The following is a 13,560-nucleotide window of genomic DNA, read 5'->3' on the forward strand; positions in this document are numbered from 1 at the left end:
TGTTACAGCTGCCCTGGTTGTGGATTCAAGCAGGCCCAAGCAGAGTGCAAACCAGATAATTATTTTGAGAGTAAGAGGTGACTGATTCTTTTAACCCTTGTGAGTGCTGGCTCTGCAAGTGGTCAGTACACAAAATGCTGCACTGCAGCCCAGCTGGCACAGGTGTACTTGGGATCTTTAAATAGCAGCTTTTAGAAGAGTTGTCCCATTTCAAATACTTACTCTTAGTAAGTCATCTATCCTCCCTTCCTTCTTCTCCAAGTCAGAGTTCTTACTGTTTTCTAGTGCAGATATTTTTTCCATTGTGAGGTCCGACTGTAGAGGAAAACCACCATAAACCACATTTAATAAGAACAGCAGATATTTCACAGTTAGCACATTTCATCACAGAATAACCCTCTTGAAATCCCCTCCCATTTCCCAGGCTAGGGGATGTCCTCCACTCTTCATTCTCTTATTGCATGATGGGCTGTTTCAACATAGGAGGCTTGGACAGTCAGCACAAAGGCCTAATGCTCTGCTCTGGAGAATGCAGACACAACAAGCTACCACCACCTCCACATACTGTCAGTTTTGTTTCAATAGCTGAATTCTGCCCAGCCCACAGTGGTCTCTAACACTCAGCACCCTTTCCTGCACTGCAACACAACCTGCACAAGGCAAAAATGAAAACCAACCCACTAAAAGTCACCCCTCAGCTGGAATACCAAATCGATGGCCACGAACAACCACTGGCTAGACAAAAGACAATATCTATGTGCTTGGGCTTTTTTCAGTCTTGGCCAAAAATGCAGGTGCTTATTTTAAAATGTAACAGATTGACATTATTTACGTAATTAGGCACAAGCTTTTCCTTCCAACAAACTGATGTGGTTTTGCACAGAAGGGTCCCAACCTTTACTGTTTTTGAGTGTAATCTGTTGAGAAAATTGTACCAGATGCAGCATATATCAAATACCTTCACCCAATGATAGGTTACGTCCATAAACAAAATACAAAAGACATGCTATATTTTGCAGCAACAAGAATATTTCAAACTCAGGATTCCAATTCATTGGTAGGGAATAAGTCAGTATGCACATGAACATAACATCTAAAAAAACCAAACAAACAAGAGCTCAAGGGAATCTTGTTCCTTGTCTGCAAACACAGATTTCACATTTACAGCTAGAAAGCCACTATCCTGATTCTGAGAAGAGTTAGCAGAGACTTACCTGCAGAGTTCTTAATAACTGCTCTCCAAATTCCAGGCTTGCCTGGAAGCTAACACCATGAAGCAAGAGACAAACTTGGTAGACTGAACACTATTACTTCTCTATCCAGTATGGGAAAGATCAAAATGAACACCTGCCAGCACTGCATCTCAAGCAAGATGAGCCTAAATCCCACAACATACAGAGAAGGCTCGGGCAGGTCACCTCACTGCTGCCTTCACTTCATTGATGCTGCCTGACAGCCTGCAGGAGGCACGCAAGGCTAAAACTTCTGTGGCTGTTGAGAACTCAAGACTGCATCCACTCAGCCAAGCAGCAAAAGTCTCTTCAGTAACTGTTACATCCACTCGTCAGATGCACATACATGCTTGCACCGTGTCAGATGATGTCATGCTTCAGGATGTATGCTTCTACATGCACAGTGATTTATTGCACCACAACTCACCTTGCCTCAGAGAACTTGGAAGCCCTTGCACTGATGGAAAACGCTTGGGAAATTATGCTCATCCTCCCTTGCTTTTGGCATTGCCAAGAAATTCAAGCTGGAAATCTCTGAGTGTTTTATATTCCCCATCTATCAACCTCAAATAGTTTGAGAAAACATAAAAATGTACAATATTCTCATCGCACAGGCAAGCATCTTTACAGATTTTTTGCCTTAAGCATCTACTACATCTGCATCTCTGGAAAATACAAGGAAGCTGAGTGCTGGCACAAAGCATACTAAGCTAACACATCTCCTTTCTTAGGGAAGATGGATGCTGCAGGCTTGTTGAGCACAGGAGATAAGAATATCTTGCTCACTACAGCTGGTACCACTATTTCAGGCAGCGATGTTGGGATAGCAGAAGCTGACATCTGAAAAGCCTCTCTGGCAGGTACTTGAGCCTTGGCATCATTCTATCACAAGCAAGACGCAGGGATCTTCACAGACCAGCATTTTAACAATACAGACAACAGAGCTGACCCCAGCGACACGACAGGTCTCAGAGATGTTAGCTAGTTAGCATCCCCAGTAATTCTTCATGCACAAAGAACTTGTACCACCTGCTGGGGAAATGGAGAATGAACTTGCCCCAGCAGTGAAACTATCTGACACAAACTGATGTGTGAAAATGACTGACACAAAACCGACTGCTTAGAAATCACTGGAGGGAAGGGTCACTCATGGAGTAATCAGAGATGAAAATCAGAAGATTAAGAGAAGGCATGAAGAACAAACAAGCAAGATGCACTGTAGGTAAAGCTTAACGTCCTGCTATGCAACAGAGGAAGATGACACAGCTAGAAGTAAGTCTTGCTGCAACGCCACAAGAAGAATCTTAACAGATTATAAAAGGAATCACAAGACTGGCACAAATAAAACAGCTATTCCTCCTCTTGACTCCAGCTCATTGAACTTGCTGAGAAGCACCTTCAAGAAGACATCACGTCTCACCTTCTCAGGGCAAACTAGGTCACAGGTGTACTCAACAACTGCAGAGGACAAAGAACTTGCAGCTAGGCTGTGGGTATTTGTGTAATCAGTGTGGATGCACCCATGATTGACAGCACTCAAATACAGGTATCCGTAAGTACAATTTACTTCATGTATTCACTAATAAGGAGAGGAAGAACATTGAAGATACAACACAACTGAAACAGACAGGGCAAGACACAGCTATTCCTCCCCTGAGCGTGTTCTCATGCAGTTGAAAAACTGGCCACAATACTGACACAGAAAAGCCTCAGGAACATATCAAGCAAACTCCAGTAGCAACAGCTGAGAAGTATCCTTTTACAGGATAAAGAACAAAGTTCAGTGTGATTCACCTTTAATCAGTACAGTTAAAGACTAAGTCAGTACTACCAGTTCTTTTGACATTGAGTCTATGGTGTAGAAGACAAGCTACACCAAGTTTAACTCTCGTATCCAAGAGATGTATCATCTGGTAAGCTATACCTGTGACTGTTTGTGCTGGATGGAAATCTGTTTTTGGGAAGTGCAGGAATGCTCAGTGTTCCCTGATCCCGTAGAAGATGGGCTGCCTTGCTGGGCCTGCAAAAGAAAGTCAGGGTATTGTTATATGCTCCTCAACATGACTGCTGGTGCCCATGCAGATACACTTATCTTTACATGGGAGGTGTAATCTGGCCTGGGTACCATACTTTTATGTTAAGGTTTAAGAATGCTCTAGTTCATTAACACAAGAGAATCAGCTGCTCTGAAGAAGTCTGGCCCAACCTGCTAAAAGACAAAGCTTTTAAAAAACCTAGTGTAACTCATGTCAGCTGAGATTAAGCTAGCCCAAAATTTACACTTCTAAAAGCAAGGCTGTACTCCATTCTTTTTGATTTTCACAGTCAAGCAGGCACTCACACTGCTGTTTCCATCTACGTAAGACTTTTAAATTGTTAACTTAAAACTCAACTCGTTTTATTAACAAGCAAAGCCTGGGACCTAGAACTCTTCACAAGGAAGAAGAACTTACCAGAAGATGGTAGACTTGGTCATCAACAAACCAGGCTGCACTTGAGCTCCTTCAAATGCCCCATCCCTTAACTAGAAACATCCCCTGGCATTCAAGTCCTTTCAGAGCTGCTCACCGAGACAAAAGTAAAGCAGAGGCCACCTCCCCTCTGTGCCAGCTGCTCATTCTCTAGCCGCTGTTTCGCCAGCATCACCGACATCAGCGTTGGCAGAGCAGAGTGATCCTCCTGCGGTTCCTTTGCTGTGCTGCCGTCTACCCCATACAGCGGCTGCTCCACTCGCCGCTGTAACACAGTCAAAAAAAAGACAATAAACTTTTTTTCCTTTTTTTTTTTTCCTTTCTTTTTAATTTAAATTTATTTTTTCTTTAAAACTGATTCTCTGACTCTGCCAAAACTGTTGTCAGTGAAGCAGCTGCTCAGCAATGGGCAGGCAGCACGGTGAGGTTCTCATCGTTCCAACTGGATTCCCAGAATGTTTGTTCCAATGTCAGACATCAAAAAGGAGATGAAGTTAGCAATTTAACAATATAACAAATGGACACACAGGACAGAATTCCTTGTCAGTTGACACACCCCCTTCCTTTGAAAATATTATGGAGCCAGTGGGGTAATATAGGCCAGAGATGCAGAAGTCACAGTACAGTGTAACTCTGCTTGAAGTTACAATACTTTGTTTATTAAGGACTCATTTTAACACAGTTGTCATAATAAACTGGCTGCCCCAGTGAAGTAAACCAAGTCATAACTGCTAAATGCAGCGACCTAACCACATCCAAGATCCAGATATCAAGTAGCCTCATTTCTGTCATTAAGGCAGGGATAAACCACTTGTGAGATAAGCAAAGCACTAACATATTCCTAAAGTTCTTCACAAAGATGCAGAGCATCTGCAAGGGCCAGCTTCCTTCTCATACAGTGGACTCGTTTTCCAAAGGTGATCCAGAAATGGGGTTCAGTAAGAACAAGAGTTATCTGAGCCATGTTGATTACAGCACTCAGACTTCAAAAGCCAGCCCATGACCACTGAGACTTGGCAGCCTGGGCAGCACTCATCTAAGTCATTCCAAGCCATAACTCCAGGCCAGGCATACAGCACAGAGAAAGCAAGAAGTCAGGTCAGGCTCTAGTTTCTCTTAAAACCCAAACTGCAACCTGCAGCATGTTTTCTGCCTAACATTACAGATGTCAAGAGCTTTTCTTCCCTCAGTGGAACATCTGCATATGAGAGCGACCTTGCAAGAGGCTGAAGACCTGCACATCATTCTTCTAATCAAAGGAGAAGCAAGGCAATTTAAAGCAGTCAAGAGATTTGAAGACAAGATGCAACAACCTGATGCCATTACAATTCCTGTGCAAGTCCTCACTGCAGAAAATTTTCAGAACAGCATACATTAACTCACAGGTTTGTCTCCCTGTGAAAGACATTTTAACACTCCGCTCTCTTCCTAGACCACACTGACATCTGCAATGGATAAGATATTCCATCTCCTCCAGTTTCCACTCATCCCCCCAACTTTTGGGGCTTAGCTCAAGCTGCTGGTATTCAGTTTGTAAGAAGATGATAGATCTTGCAAATGCACATAATAGTTTGTTATGAATATGCAAACATTGCAAGTTTAGCTGCAAGAGTAAAGAAGAGAAGATAAGAAACACAAAGAGCACCTGCTCAAGCAGAGAGACAAACTGACCCAGCCCAAACTAACTGTACCATCAGCCTTCACCACATGAGAAGTGTTTTGTTCAAACTTTCACCTACTCAATATACACAAGCAGAGAAGAAAAGCAAAGGAAGACTCATGTAGTCCCATTATAAACACCTGTAGGTTGGAACAAAGAGCTCTCCCTACTTTTGGAGGTATTCTTTCTTTCATTAACTTCTTTTCAAGGAGGAGTATTAGTGAATTAATAAGACAAGGATGATCAATCATAGATACATTTTGTACTTATAGTCATTCAAGACATCTAGAAGCACAGCTGAAGCTCACCCTTAAAGCAGCACTGCAGAGTTTCAGTATCTAGTAACATGTATTGAATTCAGTGCTGGGATTTAGTTCAGTACACATTCATGAAATGTGCAAAGGTCTCTGCAGAATAATGTAACCAGTGAAGTCTTTGTATTTGGTTTTCGGGGTACGAACCTTTCCCATAGTGCTCTGTGCTTCTGTGACACTCAACAAATACTGAAACATTTTAAAGAAGGGTGATGGCAACGTTCAAAACTAGAGATCAAATACCGCAGCCTCTGAATGCTGCTTTGCTAGTTGAAAGAAATTTCTTTAGCTTGTGAAAAAACAGCTTAAAATACTGGTTATTCCTTCATGTTCAGATTGTGCAGAAATGCTCAGACAGCAAAATTGAATTATTTAAGCAAAAAACACCAACAGATGTGCTTGTATACACATCTCTTAGCAAGCTTTCGCGAATGCTTCTCACAAGTCACATGCACAGACAGAAGGAAAAGATTTTCCCAATATTACGATGGTATGCACATCTTTCCTTAGACCCAAAGAGTGAAATCAAGATCAGAAATACCACTGTACTGGTGCTACATAAGCATACATGATACTCCCAACTTCATGTAGAAGTTCATGAGCCACACTAGAGTGCAAGGTAACAGCAATTAAACCAGTTCCTTCTTTTCTTAAGGACAGCAAGCCATCTGTATCCACACAGCATGTAAAAATACAGATTGTGATGCTTTAAGCTCAGATAGTGACATCATTTGCAACTGGACTAACAACTGCTGCAGGATCCTAAACATTCAGCTTTGCTGCCCAAACCCCGTTTCAGCTATAGAAAAACAAAACAACAAAGCACAACAATATGATACAAAACCAACCAACAAAAAAAAACCACAAAGAGAAGTGATTAAAGACCAAGTGAAACCACTTACCAAGAGACCCTTCCTTCCTGTTCAGAACATTTTATCATCACCTGCCTGAAGCACGGCCACCAACAGAAGCAATGTGCCACCCACACCATCCCCAGGAGAACACTTACTGGTAAGGGGTTGGATAAGGAATGCTGCGGTGATGATCTGGCAACTGGTGGCACACTTCTACCAGGACTGGTTCCTGGGCCGCTTCCCCCAGCAAACTGACCAAAGCAACAGATTTGATCATCAGTCATTCCACAGAGATACTGTACTTCAGTACATTTAACAGAGAAAGAAGCAATGTGATATTAAAGATGAAGCCACACAGGCTCCTGGGACTCATTTAAACAAACCGAAGATAAGCTGGGAGGAAAACTTTAAAATTTCATGCGTTGTTGTCAAAAATAACAGCGAAAGTTCGTACTTCAGACAAACATTTACATTTGCACTGGGTACATTTCTCATTTTAAGACAAAAGATACAAGCCAGCTCGTTGCTAATGCTTGGCTGTACACTAATTATTTACTGTGCGGAATTAGGAATTCAATTCTCTGAATTGAGGAGGTGTGTCTAACTGTGCACCATGGAAGCATTCGTGCCAGCTGCTGTGGAAGATGAGATATGTAAGCAGCTGGGCAACTGGTCTAGTTGGTACAGGAACTGTTCTGCACTGCACAATCATGGAATCACAGAATGGCTTGGGTTGGAAGGCATCCCAAGGATCATCAAGTTCCAACCCCTCTGCCATAGGCAGGGCCACCAACCACCAATACAGCTCACTTATCAAAAACTTAAACCAGGAAAGAAATGAGCACTAATAAACAGTTGATTTCTGACTCAAAGCTAATGAGTAAAATGAAGAAGAAACTTCCGGGGCTGGGGGGGGTGGGGGTGTGGGAGGAGGCAGGTAGGTTCCTTTGCACAGGACCTTGTATTAAAGTAGGATTGCATGCTAAGAGCACAAATATCCTCACCCAAGATCCAGGTGCCAGGCCTACATTTACACGACCACTCTTTAAAATAAAAACCAAAACTGCTTCATCAGTCGTTCAAAAAATCTCACATCCCCCACCCAACCACAGTTGGATGCATCAGGTTAACATTGTCAATCAATGACTCCAACTATTATTTAATAGGACAGATCAGTAACAGCAGTCACGTTACAGACCTCCATCTGCTGATTACGCACAACACGAATTCAATCAGATTTCTCAATCTATGTAAAGATACTTACCTCAAAATAGTCACTAATTTTATGTCCTCTAGGAGTGCCTTTTCCTATAAAGAAAAATGAAGAATGAAAATCAAAGAGTTTATATATGTGTATATATACGCACACACACACATTAAGAACAGAAATTATGAAATAGTTTTCTGAAAACTACTCCTGCACTTCAACACTCCTTTCCCTGTACTTCTTTAGGTGCAACACTGACCATAACAGAAGCTTCTAAAGAACAAAAGACTGCCCCAGGGTTACAGCTCTGTGTGGCTGTTGGGAGGGTTTAGAGTTGACAATTCAATTAACTCTCAATTCCAAACACGTCAAATCTAATCAAACATCATTTGTACTTGCTGAAGGACTTAAAAAACACAAAACCTCACTGGACACTCCACAGTTCTCCAAACTTTCCTTCAAGATGAGGGCAGAGCAAAGGGTACTTTTACCTCTACTTTACTCCATCACCTTCACATAAATTACTGCACATTAGATTTCTCACAAGCATCCCTGTAAAAGTTAGAGAAGAAACTAGCAGTGGCTTAATAGCACCTCATTAAAAATTAGCCCTTCTCTCTTACTGTAGTGTTATCAAAGCCATTCTGTCAACGCAATCCTCAGTACTTTCTTTTGAAGAACAAAAGAAATAAATCTGCTCCTGTGCCCCATAGGAAATCCGAACTTGGACCAAAACACTCTGGTTCTTCTCAGTACTTTGAGTCAGCACTGTCTGCTTTATACTCAAGTACAGTTTGTTCCCTATTTGTTATGGTGAGAACCTCCTTTAACAAAGCAGGCATACGTCTCAAATAGGCAAGAGAGAGTACATCCTGTATTTTGAAGCCTGGCTGCAGTATGCATAGTGACATGGGACCAGAACGACACTGCAGAGATGCCATATTAAGCCTTTGGGCAGTCTGTCCCAAAAACTCTAATCATTTGGGTAAATAAGCTGAAGATGAGTGTTTTCCTGCCAATAGGGACAACAAGGTTCCCAGAAGAGAACTACACCATCACGGAGCAGTTCACCACAAGCTGCCTGACACACACCCTTGAGAAGAGCCATTAGTTTCCTCAGACACTGACTGTGCCAAACGCACACAAATCACCAACCATCCAGAAATCCTACAGCTGGGTCAGGAAAATGGATTACCTTGACTGGTCTCATACGCTTCTGCTTTCCTTTTTCTATTCCGCTGGTCATTCTGTTTTTTCTCAGGAGTCTGTTAAACAATACTTGAAAATTAACATTTCTGCAGTTATTCCAAAGTTTAAAGAAAATGCCAAAACACAATAATCTGCTCCACATCCCCAGTGGCCATTTCATTTCTCTGGTGCATTTGCTTCTACTGCTGGTACTTAAAGAAACAATAGCTCTCAAAGAGCTGCTACCTTTGGATACAAGCACTGCAAAATGGACAGAACTCGGTTAGAAATTAGGTTAATTTCCTCTCCCCTCCCCCCTCTTTTTAGTTGCAATATGCCAGCCTCACAGTTAGCAGAACAAGTTCACATAAAAAAGGTAAAAATAAAACAATCTGTGTAAACCATTTGAGGATGACTGCAGAACTGGCACAAGGGGCGCAGGGTGACTGAGGACAGGACAGTTCATCTTCCTGAAGCTGTTTGCACACGGCTTCAGAATTGTGCCATCCATTGGTGCACATCTGCAACCTTGCACAAACAAAGGCAGAGTTCCCTGAGATGGCAGCCAGGAGAAAGCTGCCACAGATGCAGCACTTCATCTGGATTCGGTTTGTTTTGCATCTGTTCTCATTAAGGTGAGAGCAAAAGGGACACTGGCATGGTGCATTGTGTGTCACCAGAGTCACATATGTGGCCAACCCTGCTGAGATCATGAGGAAACACAGCACTGGAAACAGCTCACTGAGGCTGCTGGAAAGAGAGATGTCTTGTCATTTCCATCACCGTGTCATTAGCAAAAGAATCTCTTACCCATCCTAAAGAGTCCCAAATGATTTCCAAGCTATAGACTTTGCAATCGCTTTAGTCACTGCAAAGCTGCAGCCCAGGGGCAAGAGGAAAACCACAGCGTGCAAAACAACACTGGGGGAGGGAAAGGCATGGGCAGAAAGTTTGTGGTAAACCTAAGCTTCGTGCTCTTTGGAAACCAAAGTCCAAAGTACCCTGTTTAAGACCTCTGCCAAAAGACTTGCTCACAGTAAGCACAGAAATCAATCTACCTCCTTTAATAGGATGAAAAGAATAAAGCTGACACAGCCAGAACCCAAACCTGGCTGCGTCCCCAGCAGATGCTGGACACCTTTGGTCCCACATCACCAACCAGGCCATCGCTGTCATGTTATCTTGGTAAGATGATGGAAGGGTTGTTAAGACTGAGGTGACCACTGTGACTGCAAAGCACTTTTTAAAATTAAGAGGCTAAAAAAACCTCTGTAACAATCGAGGGAGTTGCTGCACCAGCTCCAGCATGTGTACCAGTGAATGAAAAAGCCTCCTCAGTGCTGAGCGAAGAGCAACTCATGCTGGAGTGACTGTAACAACACCAGCCCCACATTACAGCCTCCGTGGAATTCTAGGCATATTAATGAGAGTCAGTTTCAGTTGTTTTTCCACTCAAGTACATTTATATAACCAAAATTACACACAACATTATCTTTTATAGACTGAAAAGCCAGGAATGGAAGATTTGATTATGTAAGCTTGGTCAATTTAAATCACTCCACACAGGCTGATCAAAAATCAAGTAAAATAAGACATAATGCTCAATCTTTCACTCTCAGCTGTACTTGCAGATACTTTGTTCTTGAATGACTTAGCTTCACCAGACACCTCGCATCAGTAATGCCACATAATAGAAGGAAATATGGCCCACAACTTACCTGGTAATTGGGTGGAAAGAGCTTTAAAGCCATAAGAAAATGGCCTTTAATTTGAGACACTGTTATTTGAACGTGTGATTTTAAAACAAAAAAAATTAACTCTGCAGTTCATTTTACTGCTGCTTTAGCAAGTGTTTAGAAACAGCTGACACTAAAGCAGTGAGTTTAAATGGGGACAAAGGATCAGTTTTCACCTCCCCACAATTCTACAGAGTGGTTCATGAGAACACTCAGCTCTGTAGAGACTTTTGCAAATCCACATTTTTGATAGGTAAGGCAAACTTTTCCGTTAATGCTCTCTGGCTTTTTGTTTGGCCAAAACTTTATCCAAAACCCACAAACAAATCACAATGCAGCTGAAAACAATTTCATAAGCTGAGTTTTATGAATGTTGTGTTTTTTTTGGGGAGGTTGGGTAAAATGTGTTGCAGTGGGAAGCTTCAAGAAGGGTTGTTTCACAGCGTGGTCCGAAGGCTGTGCTTGTTCCCATAAAATTCCTTCTACACTTTCAATCCAATCGTGTTTAACTCAAACTGGATGACTGTTTGGGTTTGTGCCTGCTTACCTCCAGCTCTTTATCACTGAGAGAACCCACGCTGCATAAGCTCTGGTTGGAAGACTCGCTATTTAATGGACCCTAGTGGAAAACAAGCAAATATAGTTAGAAAGTTTCCCTACAAGGCAGATACACTCTATCGCACATTGCATCTCTGGGCAAACTATGCTGCACTAAGCCACATGGATACAGCAGCAACATGGGTCAAATATCTATACACATGGTAGTGCACTAAAAACTGCACAAGTCATGAGGAACAAGACTGAAGCCAGGCAGCTTTTTCTCTGTATTCTGATTTGGCTTTTGCAATTATGTCTATTTCTGCATCAGTTTAATTCCTATTTAACCACAGTCACAAAGCAGTCAAGGCAGCATTCAAAAGGTCTAAGACAGCTAACTGGCTTGAGAAACAAAACTGATCTGTTGAGCAGCATTAGTTCAAAGCACAGGTCTTTAGGCAAGCATCTGCTTGGCCTCGGCTACAACTTTAGAGGCAAGGCATACATTGCTGGTATCAGATGCTGGCAGCACCACCGATTTTTCTTTAATTTTTTTTTAATGTATATTTTTTTCCACTAAGAAAGTGAACAAGTTGTGTTAACAGCAGTAAAACTGTCACCCACACGACAATCCCTCTCACCAGGCTATTTTATGGGCCCACAGCTGAACTGCCAGAAGAGCAGTCGCTCCCAGCAAGCTGATGCACAAACCCAAGAGGCTGGAATAGCTTTATCAAAACAGTATCCAGATACCTACAGGAGTCTGACTGCATCTCTGCAGGCTCTGCTGGATACACACCTACAGCTTTAGGTATCCAAGCATTTTGGAAAGTTATTTTCTAAAAAATCGCTATCAAAATTGTTTTTAAGAAAGAAAGAGAAGTGAATCATGCAAAGTCACTGTTTTAGCCTATTGCTCTGACACAAAAGTGTCCTCCCACAGCCCAAACTCAAGAAATGTAGACAAATTTGACAAAGATATAAAAACAAAATCCACAATTACTGATGGAACGCATTAACAGGAAGAATGACACGATAAAGCCATCTCTCCATTAATAACTTGGGAGCATCTTTTCCCAAAGATTCATTCTATTTTGGCATTCTTATTTTTGCAGTAAGCACTTCCCACCAACCAACCCTTCCTCAAGGCAAAGCCGCTTCTCATTACATGCTTGAACAGAAGACTTAGGGGAGGGTTAGTGCAGAAGCCTGAGCACCACAGAAGGATCCCACAATAGATTACTTTTGAGGGTAGCAATTCTCCCTTCCCCACTTATAAGAAAGACAACCTCCATACAATGAAGCTTGTGACACAACCTAGCTATTACGAATCCCTTTTCCAAGCAGGCATCCACACAAAGCAACAGTTCTGTTTACTTTCTGTGTGACACTGTGAATGTTAACTAGCGAATCTGTTTCTCCTTAAAGGACATGCTTAGTTGCTCCGAGGAAAAAATGAAAAATAGAAATGAAAAAAACAAACCCAAGCAACCTACACTTGAACAACAAGAAGCTCCATGTTCAGGTATCTTGTTCAGAATCAAATTACTTAGGAGCACGGCAGATGATATTCTTTAAGGGGGTTGGATGGGGGCCCCTGGAGATCATCTAGCCTAACCTCCTGCTAAAAGAAGACCTGTACATTAGGCTGCACAGGAACCTACTCCCTTCAACTCATTGTCCAATTAGCTCAAGACTTTGCAATTAGCACAAAGAACATTTCACCTTGTGTCCTCACTGATACAAAGCTTAACGTTTCATTGTGCCCTATACTAACAACCAAGCTTTCCACACTGCCCCATCCCCAATCCTTCCCACTGTTATGGGGCATGGATCTTACTGTTAGAACTCTTGGCTGTCCTGGCCATTTACTTCTTGGCCAACAGGACTTAACAGAAGTGCCAACACTAACCTTAAGCACATTTGTGCTCTCAGTGATAATAAGTAACATCTTATGGCAAATGTGATAGAAAGCTAGCCTTCTCACCCATGTAAAAACATTCTTTACAAACTACACAAATGCTGTCCCTCTACAACGCTTCACTTTCTCTCATGAAATCAAGCCTGAGCAGCATGGCTGAAATGTCAACCTTCTGTGTGAGCATGAAAGCTTGATTAGAACAGAAGCATCTCAGCCTATTAGCACTCGCTGGTCTAAGACGGACAGGTTGGGGCTGTGACATCATGAAGATGAAAGTGAAAGTTGTTCCCACATTTGCTTCAATTTCCTTGCCTCCATTTTGCACATGGATAGCAAATGACAAGAACAGCTGCTCCCAAAATGCCACATTTGAGCTTTTCAGGAACACTGCGGTTGAACGGATGTTCTCCATGCCGGGCTGCACTGCACTCTAACCTGTA

General features: G+C 42.2%; 1 protein-coding gene across 5 annotated transcripts in view; it reads right to left on the bottom strand.

Annotated features, from left to right (window-relative positions):
- Positions 1-13,560, bottom strand: part of TLK2 (tousled like kinase 2) — a 43,792-nt gene that overhangs the window by 21,587 nt on the left and 8,645 nt on the right. For 3 of the 5 annotated variants that reach the window (XM_048926965.1, XM_048926967.1, XM_048926966.1), the window contains 7 exons: positions 11,210-11,281; positions 8,934-9,003; positions 7,796-7,839; positions 6,687-6,782; positions 3,801-3,968; positions 3,157-3,252; positions 223-315 (listed from right to left, as the gene is read on the bottom strand). In XM_048926965.1, coding sequence (XP_048782922.1) covers positions 223-315; positions 3,157-3,252; positions 3,801-3,968; positions 6,687-6,782; positions 7,796-7,839; positions 8,934-9,003; positions 11,210-11,281 — 639 coding nt within the window. The remainder of the gene's footprint in view (positions 1-222; positions 316-3,156; positions 3,253-3,800; positions 3,969-6,686; positions 6,783-7,795; positions 7,840-8,933; positions 9,004-11,209; positions 11,282-13,560) is intronic. The other 2 variants (XM_048926968.1, XM_048926969.1) reach the window with 2 other exon arrangements.

This window comes from Lagopus muta, chromosome 25 (genome assembly GCF_023343835.1).
Source record: "Lagopus muta isolate bLagMut1 chromosome 25, bLagMut1 primary, whole genome shotgun sequence".
NCBI lineage: Eukaryota > Metazoa > Chordata > Aves > Galliformes > Phasianidae > Lagopus > Lagopus muta.